The sequence below is a fragment of the Mytilus californianus genome, unplaced genomic scaffold (genome assembly GCF_021869535.1).
Source record: "Mytilus californianus isolate M0D057914Y unplaced genomic scaffold, xbMytCali1.0.p SCAF_6, whole genome shotgun sequence".
Taxonomy (NCBI): Eukaryota; Metazoa; Mollusca; class Bivalvia; order Mytilida; family Mytilidae; genus Mytilus; species Mytilus californianus.
Genome location: NW_026262712.1, coordinates 46,157,012 through 46,177,390, shown reverse-complemented (window position 1 = coordinate 46,177,390; position 20,379 = coordinate 46,157,012). Strand labels below are relative to the sequence as shown.

General features: G+C 31.2%; 1 protein-coding gene and 1 long non-coding RNA gene across 3 annotated transcripts in view; both read left to right on the top strand.

Moving 5' to 3' along the window:
* LOC127706456 (uncharacterized) overlaps nucleotides 1–20,379 on the top strand; it is a 348,407-nt gene that overhangs the window by 206,257 nt on the left and 121,771 nt on the right. The window lies entirely within an intron of this gene.
* On the top strand, nucleotides 2,570–20,030 carry LOC127706437 (transcription intermediary factor 1-beta-like). The gene is made up of 3 exons (XM_052211071.1): nucleotides 2,570–2,656; nucleotides 6,770–7,737; nucleotides 18,061–20,030. Exons 1-3 carry the CDS (start codon nucleotides 2,592–2,594, stop codon nucleotides 18,108–18,110), a joined length of 1,083 nt encoding a protein of 360 aa, XP_052067031.1. The 5' UTR covers nucleotides 2,570–2,591; the 3' UTR covers nucleotides 18,111–20,030.

The following is a 20,379-nucleotide window of genomic DNA, read 5'->3' as shown; positions in this document are numbered from 1 at the left end:
TAATCGATAAAACGGCGGTTTATCTACATATTTCAATTAATAATTGGGCCTTGAACTAGTTTTTAGTAAGTTTTAATATTATTAGATTAGTATATGTTTTGTATATTTTTTTAGTTCTATTTTAATTAGTATCGATCTGATGATTAAAACCCTTTCCAACTAATTTTACTGCTTGGTCTTATGTCCCAGTTTACAGCACTTCCAATCTTATCTAACACAACTATATATTTAATTACCTCGCAACAAGCAAGGATCCTGTCATCAAGTGGTTGGCATTGGTTGCTGCCTGTCATTATACTTGTTTTCATCAATGTTGTAGCATTTATCAGGTCGTTAGTTTTCTCTTTTGAATATGGTTCCAAATCGTTATCTCTTACACTATTTCAATGGCTTCCAAAAATTTTTGATTTTGATCATGTCCATTATTTCCCAATGGAAATAAAGTTTGTCAATGCTAATTGAAAATTCGATGTTTTACAAAACCCAACTCCACCAAACACTTCCCTGTTTGATAGCTATTCAATTATTCATTTGAATATTAATATATACACTTCGTTCTATTTTTATATGCACTTTTACACACAAATTTCCGGGTTTTTTTTAATTGAGAATATCAGAAGACACATTAATGGTCAAAAGATACATCTGTTGTGGTACAACTGAAACCTTCAATCATATGAAAATACATTTGCTATTCAATGTAATCATTAAAACTGAAATAGGTTGGACCATTTCCGCTGAATCAATAACAAACCATTGACCCTTGTTAAAAGTCCTTCAATCAAAATGAATGTTTAGTAAAAACACTTATTTGCTGATAAGGGTCCCCAAACCTCTCCCCTGTCTTTCGAAAACTTGGTTTCAACATAGTCAACCCTCATATACCGATGTTCTATTTCTTATTCATGTTTTTGCGAATAAGGGTAAACATAACAAGAAGCAGAACTTTTGTTAATCTATGGCATTCGTAAAATCTTTTTAGAAATGATTTTACGTTCATTTGCAGAACTTTTGTTAATCTATGGCATTCGTAAAATCTTTTTAGAAATGATTTTACGTTCATTTGCAGAACTTTTGTTAATCTATGGCATTCGTAAAATCTTTTTAGAAATGATTTTACGTTCATTTGCAGAACTTTTGTTAATCTATGGCATTCGTAAAATCTTTTTAGAAATGATTTTACGTGCATTTGCAGAACTTTTGTTAATCTATGGCATTCGTAAAATCTTTTTCGAAATGATTTTACGTGCATTTGCATACGAAAATGCCTGTACCAAGTCAGGAATATGACAGCTGTTATCCGTTCGTTTGATGTGTTTGAGCTTTTGATATTGCCATTTGATTAGGGATTTTCCTTTTCGAATTTTCCTCGGAGTTCAGTATTTTTGTTATTTACTTTTCTCAAGAAAATAATAATAACTCACAAAGCGAATGTATAATTATTAAACTGTAATATCAAAACAGATAACACTACATTGTAACTATAGGAAACTGTTGCTATTAACAAAATTGTAAGCCAGGACCTTATTTTTTCAAGTTATTATCAGCAAATTTGTATGTTTTTCTTTCTTCTGACAGCCTTATATATTGAGATCATAGAAAGGACCATATACTTGAAAAAATTGGGCAATAATGTCACGACCGATGCAGCAACTTCACGCGTTATTGTCCATCTGCGTCAATTTATCAATTGAATACACTCAAATTATTTTATAAAACAGTACTATCACAACGTTTTCTACACGTAAAAATAGTGTTACGAATTATTTGATTTTATTTCATATTATTCAACGAAAAATATATTGTTAAGAACAAAATTGCCGACAAGCGGTGCACAAATATAAGCCATTGAATACCGTATAATCTGTCTAGTAAGATATACTTCCAACAAAGTCAACAAATGTGTTGTTGATAATATAAGTCGAGCATTTTGATGGGTTCTTCTCTGATGTATTTGATGTGGAAATCAGTGTTATCAAAGTTAGATAAAGTATAAATTAAAACATGGAATTTGTAGCAACATTCCCCTTTTTTTAAGTTAAAGCCTTGTTTAAATAGGTAATGTAGTCGACTTTTTCAATTATGCGTGAAAATTGTAGAGTAACGCATAGAAACATCTCTGTTTTAATATTTTCTTAAAGAACCAAAGACTGTTTTTGAAAAGCTGCTTATCCATTTTGTATTTTATCTCATTTTTTATGAAATAATTTCAGACAATTAAGTAAAGTTTTACCTGAAGCAGAAAAATTTCATATTTATTTCCATTTGTTTCACTTTTTATTTATCTTGAAATTAGATCACTTTAATGTACATGTAACTACCTTTGATCTTAGTAAATCTTGAGATATCCACTTATTAAAATGCTACCTTTGTCGTATTTATTGGTATAATATGTTTGTATCATAAGTCTCCGATCATATGTAATAACAAAAAAAATATGTTGCATCAGTTTTTACATTGTGTGAATAGTACACGTTATTAAGAAAGGTTGAATATATGTACCTCTTAGTCCTGATTTGTTATTTCTACTAAAGGTAGTTTCACCTGGAAAAATTTAAAGTTTAATCTTACTTTAAAAAAACAAATGACGTATGACAAAATATCGTTGTTTCATACCAGGCGAACAAGGCGACAGCATAATACAATTTGTCGATGGGTAAGTATGAACTGTTTCTAGTAATTTTGTAGTGCCATACTAAAAGGCGGAATTACATTGACTTTATAATAAATGTAATGATTTTAATTCATATCATCAATTTTCTATTTACATCCAAACAGAAATGTCTTTCTTAGCAATAGGAGTGGACCAAATTCATCTGAGCTTATTTCACACTTGGGTTATTTCGCAAATTTTTTAAAATTTTCATTTCATTAACGTCAAGACAGATTCAGGTATGTACTTTCAGTTTAATTCAGTATGGTATAGCAATTTCTTAACACATAGCAAAACACAGATATACATTAACATAGCTCAAAACCAAAAATTTGTAATAATAGGATATTTGATTTTTTATTCATGACTCTGACATTCTTAACGAAGTCAAAATTCTCTCGGAAGAGTTGTGTTTTCGTCAGATAGAAAGTAAATTTGTCAGGGAATTTTGACCTCAACAGCAATATTTTTAAAAGTCAAAACAAACCGAGAATTGATCTGATCAGACATATCTGATTCTTATAGTTAATCAAATGTTCAATGCAGGAGTCAAGCTGCCTCGATGGCTGAGTTGTCAAAGTAGTAAAACTACTCTATCATCGGCCTGTCAACAATGAGGTTTCGAGTTCGAATCGACTCTATTCTGAAATGTCTATGATTAAAAGTTTTAGTAACGAAGGTCGGTTGTTTTTCTAAGGCGCTCTGGCGTCCTCCACCAATAGAAGTGACCGCCACAAAATAGCACAATAATGCTAAAAATGCAGTTAGATACCAATCAATCAATCAATCTAACCGAGTTAAAGTGTATCTTTCGTTTTTAGGCAGATTGAAATTAAACAATGGAAATTACACAAAAATTGCGATGTTTTTATTATTGTATAATATAGTTTCGTTAAATATTCTATATGTTTCGCCAAAAAATAACTTTCAATTTTCAAACTTTGATATAACTATTTGCGAGCTGCATTTCTTGAAATTGCAATAGTTACTTTTGGATGTTTGCCTTTTATTCAACCATCTCAGTAATAAATGCACACAAAAATTTCAGAATAAAAAGTCTTTGGGGTTGTGCCAGCTGCCAACTCCCCGAGAGTAAAGTGCTTTTTTGCTAACATCATATTGATAACAGATGTTTTTTAATCTCTACGTTTTTCTTAGGTTTAGAAGACAAATACCTCATATAAAATATGAGCTTGGACAATTTTAAGCAATTTGAAACAATAACAAATTTATTGAAAATTTTCTGTGACAAATAACTTTTTGATTACTTGTTATTAGATTTTTAAACCATGCTTCAGATCTGAGAAATATAAGATTTAATAAAGAACATATAATCAAATATGTATGCTTGAATGTTCAAACCTCGACATTTACAGCCTATGGATTACTTTTGTTCAAGTTTTTCACCCTAGATTACTTCTTTTCATATTTTGTTTCAATGCATAGTTGAATAAGTGAAAGACTTTGAGAACGTATTCTAAAAAATATCATTAGAAGATAACCTTCTGTTCTTTTTATATTTTCTTTTGTCATTTACTAAACACATAAAAAGTCTCTTTCAATTAGAGCCCTCCATATCAACATCACTATAATCAAATATTGATACCAGCTGAATTTTTATAAGTGTTTGAACAAAATTATAATCCGTGAAATTCCTCACCATAAAAGTTGAAATTCAATATTTATACAAAGTTTTTGTGCGAGAAAATAATGTTAGACATAGCGTAATTAAATAACAATCGTATGGTTTTTTTAAAGAAAATATAGGTGTATATCCAGGTGTTTTACCTTAAATAAGTGTCAAGTATTTTAAATGTTACGAGAATATGATTTTAGTCACAATAAATTTTCACGAATGTGACCTACCGAATTAGACTTGTTACCTGATTCATATTAAAACGAACAACACGACAGGTCTCAAATCTCGGACAGAATCTGCTTACCGTTCCGGAGCACATAAGATCATCCTCGATTTTTGGTGGGGTCCGTGCTGCTAAGTCTATAGCTTTCTATATTGTGTTTTGTACAATTGTTTGTCTGTTTGTCTTTTTCTTTTTAAGTCATGACGTTGTCAGTTTATTTTCGATTTATGAGTTTGAATGTCCTTCTGGTATCTTTTGACCCTCTTTAATGACACGTTAATTTACTGATGTTTAAGTAGAGTAAATTGATTAGCAGATAATTAAAGGTTACAAACAAAAACCGAGTTTGCATGAACTCTAAAAGGAGGGATACCAGGTTTCTTCTTCAATATAAGCATTTAACGTATTGCGAATTCACACTCAGTTATTCAGAAATCAGAAATAGAAAAAAAGAGACGTTGAAAACACGTCCCTTGGAAGTTGAGACACAAACACATCGTTTCGGTCATTTAATTCGTGATGGTGACCGTAATACTTAAGTGTGTCTATTTCAGTCGATTGCTCTTATGTGAACGCCATACGATGGTATGTTACAGATGAGAAAGGGGTTTACAATTTGAAAGTTGAATATTCACGTTTGTCATAGATTCTAGTTATAAGTTGTGTCCACAATTTTAAACCATGAATTCTTCAAATTTAAAAAAAAACATAATTTGCATGATACCGGAAAATTAAGATGGGAAAACATAAATGGTATGCCCTTTTAAGATTCATGGTATTGTGCTATACTTGACCAAGTACTATATATGAATTTGATGAACAAATAGCCTAACTTCCTTCTGATTTTCATACCTACAGAATTATCCAAAATTGCACTGGTACCTGTGATGCATCATTGTTTAGACATTTTGAAACAAAACAAACAAATATTTTACCATTATACTTCTACAATTTGTATACCCAACTTGACTTGAAACTTACCAGGATATAAAGGCAACACTACAGGGCTAAATTTAAATAATACAATTAGATCAAATAAAATAAACGCAACTGCAGTATGAGTTTTACACAGCTATAATATGTGCTACAATACACGAATCTCAAGATTATTCATAAGAAAAGATATTTTAGTTGCACGAAAAGTTTCATTTCATTGGAAAACAACACTGGCTTTCTGTTCCATTAACCATGTGCACGTTAATCTGCGTAAAGCTACGTAAAGCAACGTATATAAATTGAAATCAAGTACCAATAAATAAAATGCCGGAGATACAAAGATTTAAAACAAATAAGTCGAAGTGAGACCAAAAACAATAATTTTGTAACACAAAAACCGTCTATTAGGCTAAGTGACTGTGTGAGATTTATTTCCACCTTTACATTTTCGTTGTACGCAATGTATGTTTTTCAATAAGAAAGGACTGAGCTTAATATTTCTTTGCGTCTTTTGTGGTTATCATGCCACTGTTATATGATGCGTTTGTTTTGTTCACACAACGTTGTCAATTTTATGGAATTCGATGCGACTGTCATACAAGTGAGAGGTTTAGCTAGCTTCAAAACCAGATTTAATCCACCATTTTGTACATAAGAAAATGCATGTACCAAGTCAGGAATATGACAGTTATTATCCATTCGTTTGATGTGTTTGAGCTTTTGATTTTGCCATTTGATTAGGGACTTTACTTTTTGAATTTTCCCCGCAGTTTAGTATTTTTGTGATTTTACTTTTTGGCATACTGTTGTTTGTCCTATTGTAGATTTTCTTTTTTTACCCTGGCGTTTTCAGTCTATTTACGACTTATGAGTTCAAATATCCTTTGGTATCTTTCGCCTTTCGTCTTAGTTACAACTTTTATTCATTCTGGTACTATGCTTACAGTTGGTTGTCCGTTGTTATGTTATTTATACGCATAATATACTAAGTTCCTCACCAATCACAACTGCTTTCCTGCAGGTTTATTGGAAAGCTTACGTTTAATATACGAGATAGCAATAACAAAAGTGATATAAAAACCCGTAACTCCTATAAACAACACAGACATTTGAAAATAATAGAACATATATAATAATAAAACGGAGTCTACAGCAAAAGCATCATAAACTCTATTTTACGAAATATGAATGAACGCACGTTCTCCAGAAGGGTCAGAAATTCCTTCTGTGATATTGCCACCAGTCGTGTTAATCAGCTCAAGATGATATATTAGTACAAGTAGTAATGCGCATTCAATTTCAATCAACTCTTTTATAGAAAAATGGCAAGTAAGTCCTCAACATGTGGTATATGCGATTCCATCAATATTTCTAAACCATCTACAGTATGGTGTATTGAATGTAATGAAGGATTGTGCGAGGAATGTGAAGAACGCCATTTTCTGATCAGCGCATCGAAACGTCATGGTATTATACAAGTACATGAATTAAAAAACTTAGGTGTGGCTGTCCTTCAAATTGCAGAATCCTGTAAATCACATGGTGAACGATACCAAGCTTATTGTCATAAACACGAATGTTCTTGTTGTACAAAATGTCTCATTGATAACCATAGTAATTGCAAAGATCTCACAGAAAAAAATTATGTCGTTTCCAACATCAAGTCGTCAAACATGGTGTTAAAAATCGAAAATGCATTGCAGGAACTTGCTGAAAATTTAAAGAGGATTCAACAGAATCGTGCTGGAAATCTATCATCTCTCAAACTTCACAGACTGAATATTGAGAAGGAAATTCAAATAGCTAGGCAAGCAATTGATGAGTACTTTGATCGCCTTGGAAGAGAATTATTTAAGGAGCTTCAAATAATTGAAAATGACGAAAAAATTAAAATCAACAAAATTGTAGAATCTGTAGAGCGGAAAGAAAAGGAGATAGGTGAACTTCAAACGAGCCTTGCAATGATAAAGCAGCATGCATCTGACCTACAAACTTTCCTTTTCTGTAAGGAGGTTGAACATCAATTAATAGATACCGACAACTTCATACAGTTTATGGAAGATAACAATAAACTATCAGATGTAAACATCTCTTTACAAACGGACAATTCATTGAAAATTTTCAACAGACATATTCTAAGATTATATGGTGAAATAGTTGTAAACACCATTAAAAGTGATACGTATTTCGTGAGACAGGAAGTCAAGCAAGCACAGACCAATGTTGCTGTTGTTACCAGTCCTGACCACCAAAATGAAACAATAGATACCACCAAACTTGAAAAAGGTTTGTTAAAAACAATATTTTGAGTTTTGGATAAAATTTTAATCTTTTACAGATTTTTCTGAAAATGATTTCGATAATATATGTTTAAAATGAGGCTATTTGAAGTATTATCCTCATCGAAATAACAAGCCAATTCATACTAACGTACACTAAGAAACTATTAGGACCCTCTTTTCAATATATATGCTAATTGTGACCTACTGTCAGAGTTTTTTCTGTTTACTTGATTGTCTAATTTCTTTTCTATTCTATAATTTCGGTCGATACTTTAGATAAACACATGTCTTACTGTAGTAACTATGAATTTACCATATTGACTTCCAATGCCAATGGACATCGTCCTCTCCTTATATTGATCTGAATGAAAGGAGGGTTGCCATATTATTGATATTGTCTTTTATTTAGCACCTGAATACCATTTTCGGTACCAATGTTGGTATATGTTAAGTAACTATGACCTTGTTCCTTTACAAAATGCCATCAAAACTAAAAGTATCTTCCTTTTATAATAGGCGGATATATATTCAAGTAAATTGCAATCCCATATTTACTATTTGACAAAGCACCCGGAAACTCTTGGCTTTTACATATTTCGGCCTATTTCTAGTAAGTATGACCTTCACCATTGTCATGTTGACCTTAATATCAAAATGGATCGTGTTCGCATTATATGTGTCCCTTAATTTAAGTAACGTTATAAACACATAATTTTTTTATATAACATTTGATGAAAGTTATACACTGCTTTCCTATTAAAATATCTGTCACTCTATACGGAATGACGGATAGCATGTCAAAAATTTAACATACACTTATTAGAATTGGGTGTAATAAATACTAATACTTCAAACACCCTTTTAACACAAGCTTAAAATTTATTAATTTGATTTAAGCTTTATGCTCAATGTATATTTTAGCATTATCTCTTTAAACATTGTTATATTTTGGAAAATCCTCTTTTAATTATATCCGTATTATTTCAAATGCACGTCAAACATATACTTTTCTTGTCAGTCAGTTGTTTGTGTTTGGGTTAAATGAGGGACATTGCTAAATGCCACCTTACTTTTTATTACTTTATGTCTTTCGTGTTTTGTTTGGGTTTTTTTGGGGTTTTTTTTTGGTTTTTTTTTGCAAACATCTGACGTGTCAAGAATTTTTCAATTGATGATTACAATGTATTCTTATGTGCTGATGTAGCACTGCTGTATCATGTAATAGGAAGTGTTGAGCAAATGCATACAGATTTAAACCCAAATACCTTTGTTTGTTTTGACCCAAATCAGGAACCATTCATTCAGTTGTGGTTTTAAGAAACAGTGTAACATGTTTGCCTTTCGTTTGGTATTGTGCATCAATCAGGCTGTTGTTTATTTCTTTAGTATTATTTTACATTGTTTTGTGTCTGGGCCTTTTACAGCTGGCAATGCGTTATAGGTTTTGCTTACTGTCAAGGCCAAATGGCGACCTATAATTATTAACATCTACGGCATGTGTTCCCGGGTGGATAATTTTCTCATTGCCAATAATACTTAAGAATAAGTTAATTTTACATAAATACCTTCCTGATATTTTTAGCATATCAAGACCTTAGTTTAGCACAGTTTAAATTAGATATAATATATACGTAATTTAGGATATACTGAATACAATCTAGCAAAACCTAAATTTTTATTCACAATATACCTAATTCTTATATGTTGAATTCAATTTAGCACATGCATAGATATTGTTTGTTCTCCAACGAAAACCTTGATTTCTAAACATTTTAGTAAAGAATTTTCTGCGATACTTATGACTGTCGGATTTTAAATATCAACAAATTTCAGAATGATAATCACTTCTTAGCTATTTCTAGTCTAACGTTCGACGTCGCACGGATCAGCATTACTTATCAAAAATTTTATCAACTTTAATTAAAAATTTGTTGGTTTATGAAAATGAAAACTTAGAAAATTAACACATTCCCAAAACAAATAGCAAGACTTAGTTCTAGAATGTGTTCAATGCTAACAAGACGACCGTAGCCAATAAATTTTGAGGACTTAAACATTGTTAATGATTGATTGATTAATCAACACAATGATCAAGTGATGCTATCTTAACGTCCAGTGAAAAACAGGGGATACCAGTGAACCCCCTTTTTCAAATTTTGGTTAAGGATAACCTTCTTAAAGATTTTTTTATGGATCACTGATTATTATACATTTGTTGAATATTATCATTTTCAGACAAGCTAGTAAGAAATTTAAAATGTTGAGAAACTAACAGTTAAATAGGGGTTTATTTCACAATTTTAGACAATTTTAATTAAAAGGTTGATTTGTGTATTTCAACTGGATTTTGTTTTCTATTTGTCAATGCCATCAAGCATGATTTTTCGAGGTAAAGCAGTTTTCTGTATTTTTTGCATTCACAAAGCAAATATAAAGGCAAAGAATTGTCTATTCTCATGAATTTCATTGGACAAATTGAGTAGGCTGATGAGTTTCAAAAATTCGTGTAATCACTTACAAAATCTCGAATATATGAGGTCTAGAACAGAACCATTAGTCCTTAGTCATTAAAGAATATTTATATACGCGTAATATGATGTCAGTGCCAAAACAATCAGATGTGGCATAATTGCCATTTAGACAACTCTCCACAAGAAACCAAAAGACACAGAAATAAACAACTATAGGTTACCGGACGGCCTTCAACAATGAGTAAAACCCATACCGCATAGTCAGCTTTAAAAGACCCCGAAATGACAAATGTACAAATTGCCTTAATTCTATACAATATCGACGAGTTACTCTGCTGGAGTCAAAACATGTAATTATGCGGTAGATTAAAACAAACAGATATGGATTAATTTCTTAAATTGTATAACCGACCATAAAAAATGTTGAGATAAAGGGTGTACCAATTATTGTAATAGCTGGCACTCGATGTTATTTTAGATACCAAATATTAGATATAAGGTGCACTAATTAATGTAGTATCTGCAACTGACCACCAGCTAAACAAAATCAATAAATCAAATTCTTCGAGCAAACGTCTGTTTGAAGCATTTTGCACTTGCCATATTTAAATGACGATAAAATATATCATCCGTATATCGATCGACATACTTTACACGATTCAATTTTGTAATATTTGAAATAATCTCTGTCACACTTTTAGATCTACGGCCTGATTCGGGACATGACTGAGACCTGCTACATCCTCGTGTAGATGATCATGATGATTTTAGATTTTTCATATATCTTTGTATTTTCGTACTCCGTTTTCTTTTTCTTTCTGTTTTCAATGAACTTCACAAAAAGCTTTCTGTCGTTTGTATTTTTTATGAATATTAACATTGAGTTTTCTCCCAGCAAACAATTCATCATTTTAAAAACGTTTTAAAAATGATTTGTTTTGGTTTCTAGAAAGTTTTATTAAAACGTTTTAAAAACCAAAATTTGTAGACTCTTATAAATGTTTCAAAAACATTTTGAAGAAACGTTATTTTGGAATATTCAGAGAAACGTTGAAATAAGGTTTTATGAAAAATGTTTCTGTCAACCTCCAACAAACATTTTTAACACATTTGTGTAACAATGATGCATTAATGCTACCACCATTACTTTGGTCTAAAAATATATAATTGATTGTGCAGTGTTTTGTATTTCATCCATTTCTTTATTTGTAATGCACGTATTTAATTGAAGAAAAAGTAACATTTCCATAAGCTTGGATGGAAGGTTGGTTGTTTAACGACCAGTGGCAAGTCAGATGCATATTCTGAATGAGAACATGATTATCAGAAATCAATACTAGCCCTGTATTGTAATAGACCAACATGTTGTGCCAGATGTTTTGGTTCTAGCCCACAAGGCAAGTTTGCAGGAAGACATTTCACATCAACTCATTTTGGGGAGAGGCAACAAATAATAATTTTATTGTCATTGGTTTGGCCGAGCCGAGGTTCCTACCCACGACCTCCGCACTTGAGGCGAGCACACTCACCATTACACCATAAGCTCTAAAGGAAGATATTTTTTCTTAAAAAAAACTATGCCAAAGTAAAGCTTGCATCCTCTCACTGTTTAAACTTGGTCCTGTGACCTTGAAAGTCAATTCAATAAGGTTCTTGCCTTGACAAGGAGATAACATATATCTTAAACCGAGACCTTTGACATAATAACTTCAATCAATGATCTAGTTTATAACGTTGCAGAAATTGGAATATAGTTTTATAAACATCTTAAATTACTCTGCAACAAAAAGAAACAGTATTGACAGGACTAAAATCAAGAGAAGCAAGGTACTTTTAAACAGATTTATTTGTTCAGACTCCAATTCTTCTTGCGATATCGTCTGTCCTTCTCTTACAGGTTTCTGAAATGATCAAAAGTAATTTGTTAACAAGATCAGTACTCCCAAGCACCCTGTTTAGCAAATAACTCTTAACCCCAGTTAGTTGTTGTACTCCCTTTTAATCAAGCTCTCATGTATGCAAATTTCATTAAATCTATAAAGGGAAACTTATGCTATTTTTTGCAATCCAAGTAATTATTAAGACAAGCAAAAAACATAAATAATATGTCAAAAGCAATTGCTACAAATGTAAATCTCAATGTTTTACTTGCAGTATAAAGACATTAATTTCATCAAATTTGTGTATTGATATTCAAATTGCAAACATAAACTTTTAAATAGACAAACCTTCCACTAAAACGTATAAGATATTTTATTCAATCGAAAAATACCTTATATTTTGGTGCTCCTGGCTTGTGTGGGACCTGTTTTAGGAAGTCAATTAAGACTTCCTCCATATCTGCAACCTTGGATTTTGGGAACACTCTTGCACAACATTCTGAAAAAGTACTACAGCATTTAAAAGATATATTTCATTATTATTTTTAACTTCTTTGAACTTTTATATATATATATAATAACTTAATGTAACTTTGCACTCTGTTTCTATCTAAAAGGATATTAAGTGAGAAACATTATATTCATATTGATCATATGATTTCTTTTTGAGATCTAAGTCAGATGAAAAATACAATCTATATTAGTGGCACTTGCTTTTAAATGTTCGACATATTTCCTTAATCAACTTACTCATGATTATCCTGCACAAAGGGTGATCTGTGAATGCCTCTTTTCCTTTTGCCCCTTTAGACTGTATTTGGCCCATAACTGATTGGTGCCACACTTTTTCATCATCCTTCTTATAAAGTCTGGAGGGCTGTGACCACCTTGTGACACCAAATACTGGACCTACAAAATTACAATTTAGTCCTGTTGTTATTTATTTATTTTTCGTGAAATCAAATATTTGTTTTATAAATAATCGTATCCATGAACCAATCTTAGCAAAACCTATTTATATTATTGCCTATAGGATATTTTATTTCTTGTCCGTATCGAGTTTCTATAATGATTTTCCATGTTTCGCTGTGTATACGTTATATGCAGTTTTATATGCAATTGAATGTTTGTCTTCAATTACAGGTTTATTCTGTTATAATTGCTTTGTTAATGCATGATTTGGTGATTCATATATATAGCATGTTACGATTATATATATTTACTTTAAATTATATATATTATCTTTAACTGTTAAAACCTGATTTAACCTTTTCTCGGTAGATTGTTCTGTGGTTACATTATAAACTTTTACACATCTATTTATTTGAAAGGATTTTCCCAACGTAAATGATCTGTGGTAATCAACTGGTCGTCTATGAATTAATTTGATGATATTACACCTGGTGTTTCGGATATCATTTAGGTCAAGTTCGACCAAGGCCGTTCATCTTCGTCAGTTGCCCTGGCCTAATTTATTTTTATTTACTATAACATTTGATTATGATTACTTTTTAATGGTTATCAATATGTTTCTATCGTGTAACGTATCAAATGCAGTTACATTTTGGGGTATACTGAATTGTTCATGACTGGCAAGTTACAATCAATTTTAGTCAAACATAAGATGTTTTGTGAAATGAGGCCCAGCACTGGCAGCACGGCTATGGGTAGTCGAAATAAATATGACGTCTAGAAAGGATATTTTTGATTTTTGCTGTTGCTACGAAGTTGGAGGAAGGCGTTTAAATTTTTTATCAAATAAGAAAGCCGTAAAAAACGTCATTATTATTTTACTACGCTATGGGTAGTTTAAATAATTAATTATGCTGTCTTCGAAGGCTTGTTTTTTATTTTACTCGTGTAAAAGTCAGACCAGTAGCCCATGAGGCATGACAAATTGACATGTGATGGCATCATGCAGTGGTGAATGTGGATGTATGCCTGTAGTAGTTAAATCTGTTAATCATACGAATGTCATGGAGAAAGTAATGCAGTAATTTGTCTCAATTTCTACAAAATACATCGACTGTTTATTGATTTTATACATACCTCTTAGACTGAACGCCATTCTGTCTCAATCTACTCTCTGCCTGTATGTAAGTAAAATGGAACTGCTCTTTTTAGTATCCATGTATCGTTGTTTTCCCAATTTAAAAAAGGCGGTGGGAGTATCCGGAAGTTTCGAACACATTTTATCTATGAAGAATTCTGCTTTGATACCAAATATTATCGTAAATAATTATACATTTTCTCAATTTAAATGTCAATCTTCGAATATGATAATACTTTAGAGATGCGATAAAGAAAAATAGATCTATAGAAATAAAATACGAAACTAACTAAAAAGTTACAACCGGTTCCCGGTTCTACAGAAAAGAAACCAGTTATTAGAATACAAGAATTTTTTGACATATCATTACATGTTGAAGATCGAAAATGACTTTTTGTAAATTAAAAATTGAAAGTAATTATTAAAAACAAAAATGTTGTGGTGATATGGGACACATCATTTATAAAGCTTTTCTACACTTATTAAAAAACAATTTTGAAACATTATTAAAAAACAAATTTAAAACGTTGTTTTAAAATGTATTATTTGTGTTCATCAAAAACATTTTTGAAAAAATGTTTTTATTACGTTTAACAAATTTCTAAAACGTTTTTCGACACTAACTTTTTGAAACCTTTAAAAAACGTTTCTAAAATGTTCTGTGTTTGGTGGGCTATCGTTATTATTCACGTCTTCCGTTGAATATTCTTTCACAATATCCGCCATTTCTTTTTTATGTAGGAAGTGCAATACAGTCTACACCTTACCGAATCATTGAGTTGTATTTGACATTTAGAAAAGTAGTAGTTTGCCCCTTTAACGATCAGTACGTTTCTAAAACGTCGTTCATACATTTCTGGAGGTTGTTCTATGGAGTCGGACCTGATGCTGGAAAATAAAAGGCAACCCAGTGACTTCTTTGTCTGTCACAATTGTCCGATTGACCACGAACGCCTTGTGTTTGTCCATGATTTATGCAGGTAAATCGTCTACACACACAATGGTGACTGCTCAAGACATATTCAAGTGTGTTTTCCGATATGGTGAGGTCGATCAATTTATTGGTCCCGCAACCTCCTTGTATGTGATTCTCTTAATATTGAAGGTTAACAAAGGACAGTGTACATGTTCGAAAAGCTTTCAGATACTCTCTATCATTTATGGGGTCAGAGTTATCTCCCTATTACGTGTCTTCTACGTCTTCCTTTGATATGTCTGACTCGTCTATCAATATGCCGTTCTCTTCCACCTCATCGTCTCAAGTAGTGATTGTGGATTGTGTATCAAGTCCTCACCTGTTTACGAGACATAAGTGTGCAGTCTCAACAATTCGTTGATTCTCGCCTTTTGGTCAACAAGGCAAATGCCGAACACTTTGTTGATCTATGGAATTGTTCAAAAGAGTTAAAGTAATAACAGTTTCATCTCTGTGTATGGTCTTTACTCAAATAAATGTTTTCATTTGATTCCACTACCGATCAATTTCTATAATTACTCCTTTTTGTAAACAAATTATTTATTCTAGAATCAACGCGGTTGACATCAGCTTATCCAATACGAATATCAAGTTTTTCGTTCTGACATCGACAAAATCGTCATTTTCAAGATTTAAAGGGATACCGCAAGCAAATACAACACACGGGGTCACTGTTCATAAGTTATCTTTTTATTTCAATTGACGCTATCTTTTTTATAATGCAGACTGAAGTTCAAATTAGGGATAAACAAAACTTGTCTTCAACTTGAAAAGATGTCGATCTTAAAATTTAGTTTTCAATAAATGAAAATTAAAAAGCATGATCTAGTTGATTATAACAAATTCTCAGCCATTGTGGGTAAATTTCAATATCTCTCTATTTCAACTAAAGTGGAATGGACACGTGCAAGAGACTCATATCATTTTTTTTTTTAATTCCTCCAACTGACCAGTAGGCTACTCGATCAAATGACTGTTGTAACTATTATATGTCATACACATGTAGATTATCAAACTCCTAAAATATTCGAAGGCGACATTTAAAAATATTTTTAACTTTTTATAAGAAATTTAATACATCCCATATCGAAGTATTGGAATATGGGAGTATGGAATCTCATATTCAATGACATTCATGTTGAAATTTATTCATATTCTCCCTGACCCATGACGCTTTATATAGTCAAGTTTCAATAGAACAAATTGTTTGAAGATACTGGTTGATTCTAGTTAAATAAATGTTTGGCTAAAACTTGACTGTAGTATATATTGGAAAAACAATATATATTTAAATATACGCTTGCTGTAATTGTACTATCATATATGAGTTATAATTTGCTTGCTCAAAAACTCATATATTTACAAAACCTTATACGATATTATGAAGAAAATATAGTTAATATTCTTCCCGTCCTGTTTTAAAGTTACCTTCATCTTGAGTTATAAATGGTATGTCTTTCGTTTCTGCATGTCTTGTATTTCAAAAAATTTCTAAATAATTGTGAATAGAATGATAGCAAATTACGTAGTGAGCTCCCTTTTGTTTTTCTTTTATTTCTAGTGCATGTAAACCAAATTTAATTTTGAAATATCAGAACAAGAATAGAAAACGAAAGTTCTGTTCGTGCGTTATCATAAATTTTGAACTTAAATTACTGTATACGTGAGCTTAATTTTGTTCCTCATGTTTTCAGCGCTGTCTAATTCTTAGGCAGATTGACACTTAAGTACTTGAAATTTATACAGTAAATTAAAGTCTTTTCAAATATCAAATTTTGATTGCTCAGAACGAGAGAATAGTCTTCAAAACATTTTCACCCACTGAGCCATGTGTTAGAGTAGAATCGAACCCTCAACAAATAACACTTGGCATTTTTGCATGAAGAAGTAAAATCACAAAAATATTAAACTCCGAGGAAAATTCCCTTATCAAATGGTAAAATCAAAAGCTCAAACACATCAAACAAATGGATAACAACTGTCATATTTCTGACTTGGTACAGGCATTTTTTTAAAGTAGAAAATGATGGATTAAACCTGGTTTTATAGCTATCTTAACATCTCACTTGTATGACAGTCGCATCGAATTCCATTATCAGTGATTATATTGACAACGAAATGTGAACAAAACAAACAGACATAATAGGTAAGAATTTCAAAAATAGGAGTATATGTACATCAGTCAACATTGTGTTATAATCTTAATCACTATGAAAACAAACAAATGTAACAAAGAAGCACAAAAAGGCATATAGACCAAGCACTTTGTAAAAATGAAAGACAAGAATACAACAAATTATCATAGCACAATAACACAATGACGGGATGTACAGAGCCACGTCATAAAGAAACACAAAAGGCATATATTAGACAAAACACATTAGCAAAATTGAAAGACGTGAATACAATTTTTTTACCATAGAACAATAACACATCGATGAGTTGTATAAGTACAGACGACAAAAAATATCACCAAAAACAGACTATTTTAACCCCACCACATTCTGTATGTATAAGCCTGTCCCAAGTCAGAAGCCTGTAATTCAGTGGTTGTCGTTTGTTTGTGTGTTATATATTTGTTTTTCGTTCATTTTTTTAACATAAATTAGGCCGTTAGTTTTCTCGTTTGAATTGTTCTACATTATCATTTCGGGACCTTTTATAGCTGACTCTGTGGTATGGACTTCATTGTCGAAGGCCGTATGGTGACCTATAGTTGTTAATGTCTGTGTCATTTGGTCTCTTGTGGAGAGTTGTCTCATTGGCATTCATACCACATCTTCTTTTTTATATAAACAGTAAAAGTAATATTCATCAAGACAAATACAAGAATACTATAACACGTTATTATGATGATAAACAACGTCAGTATAATGATATCGATTAATTATTGCAAAGATGCTATTACTTTCAGCAGAATGAACTAAAGATTATTTGTCTTTCACTTTAGATCCTTATTGCATTGTCTCAGTAAAACCAGCGACAGAAGCTTTGAAATAGGGATTAACTGGATAATAGAGGCTGCGTCTTACATAGAGTGGTTTTGTATTAGAAGACATTGAGAAAGTGACATCAAAATTTTATTGACCAAATCAAATATCGAAAAGGAATTTTTAATCTGTGTAGTGAAAAATAATAATACGCCTTTTACCTAGGATTAATAAGTCAATGTTAATATTGATCCTAGCTTTTACCCATCTAGATTGTAAAAAGGATGCTACAAGCCGTTTTTGGTATACTATAACCTTTGAGAATATAACTATTTTATAAACTTGCTTACATCGTTGATAGTGTATCATGGAATATTTACAAAAATATATTTAAATATTTACCAGAATGGACAGTGTCATACAATATCAGTTGATATGGTTACTTTTAGAACTTTGTATATTCAAGTCGGACACATATATACTCCGCAAGTCTGTCTAGATTAAGTTGTTTAGACAAAAGGATTGAGAAAGCAAAATGGATATATACACATAAATTTTGGAGCTGAACCAACGTTCGTGGAAGAATAACTATATAATCAGAGATAATTTGAATAGATCTTAATTTATATATGGATTATATGCTTTTCAAATTGAACTTGTTCACATTTGTACTATAAAGTCGGGTTATTTGTTGTTTTATATTGTGTATATATTTGTATAATTGTTTGTTTGTTTTCATGAAAAATTGATAAGAATTAAAAATACATGGTTGCATCTTATGTTACAGATTTTTTATAACGTAACAATATGCATCATAAATTTAAATACTAGTAGTCGAACATTTAGTTCAAATTTGAGATAAGTTAAGAGTTTTAGTTTTTTTATTCACTATCGAGTATGGATTCTGATTTAGAATTAAAAGAATAGCTCACATTCGAGTTTAAATTAGATTTAAGGAATAACCTTTAACTAAAATTTTGATTTCGTATTTGAGTTACAGTTGAATTTCAATTCTTCTAGTTGAGTACGTAGCATTTTATGAACAATGTAAGTGTTATCTCCATAGTGGATTAATTGTGTGAACGCTAAAAAGTTAGTACTGTATTTGTTATTTTTCCCTTTTTTATTTATGCTTAGATAAAATATATCAAGACAGTCAAGATCCAAATATAAAGGAGAGTTTTCATGTTAATGGAGTGTACCTCTTTTGTTCTTTTACACTCAGTTGATATGGTATTATCTTTTGCAGGTAACTTTTAAAGGGCATGAATCTAATGAGGTTCTGACTGAACTAATCATTTCTTCCTGTGAAACAACTATGTCCCAATCGATAATTTGATCAAATTTAAACATCATTTCCAACCTTCAAATTGTTTTGAAATTAAAGTATATCTGTTGTTAAATTACAATGTCTCCTCAAATTTACATCGATTGCGGTAAGGATATCAATGGTTAACATTGAGAACTGAGACGACTATTTTCTAGGTTGCGTTTTTGTTTATTTGACAAATTACCTTATTGTAAATAAAGTCTGACAGTACTAGTATAAGTACATATATATCAATACTTTATTTATCAGTATATTTAGACCTTTCTCCCAAATAAGTAGAATAATAAATCTCCACATAGGCATGCAAATATCAGAACGGTCATAACTTTCAACTCATCAAGAAATATGCCCTTTTTAGCTTTTTAACCGTTTTGGAAACTAAGTCATCGCAGCTTCTATGTTGAGCAGGATCTGCTTACCCTTCCGGCGCACAATACAGTACACCGCTTTCGTTGCTTATTGTATGTTAATGATAATTTCTAACAAGGCCTCAATGATACCAAGATAATCTATTTTCATTGGAATGTAGTATATTGACTTTGTACATTGTTAATCAGATTTTCATTGTTATTTGTGTTAACATTATTTAATTTTAAGTATCTAACCTACAGAGTTTTAATACAATATTCTAATAATAAAACACAATCTTTCATTAGAATACTTATTCATGTAGTTAAACACTGTTTTTTTTAAAGCAAAAGATAACTGATATACCACAGGTAATACTTTTATGACATTTTTTAAATATACTATTACGTCTTGATTCGATACCAAAGTATAATATAGGTAAAGGTAAAACTATTTAACACACCGAGAAGTGATCTTGAATGATCTCCATTTGTTCCTATGTATAGTCTTGAACTAGATATTATAGACACCACATACAAAGCTTCCTCTAAATCATTTTTAGACATATTCCCCGAATTTGACTACAGCGGTCATCTTTTAATATCAGAGTCTATGACAAACGAGATGATTTCAATTTGAAAATTTCATCCGTCTATGAAGT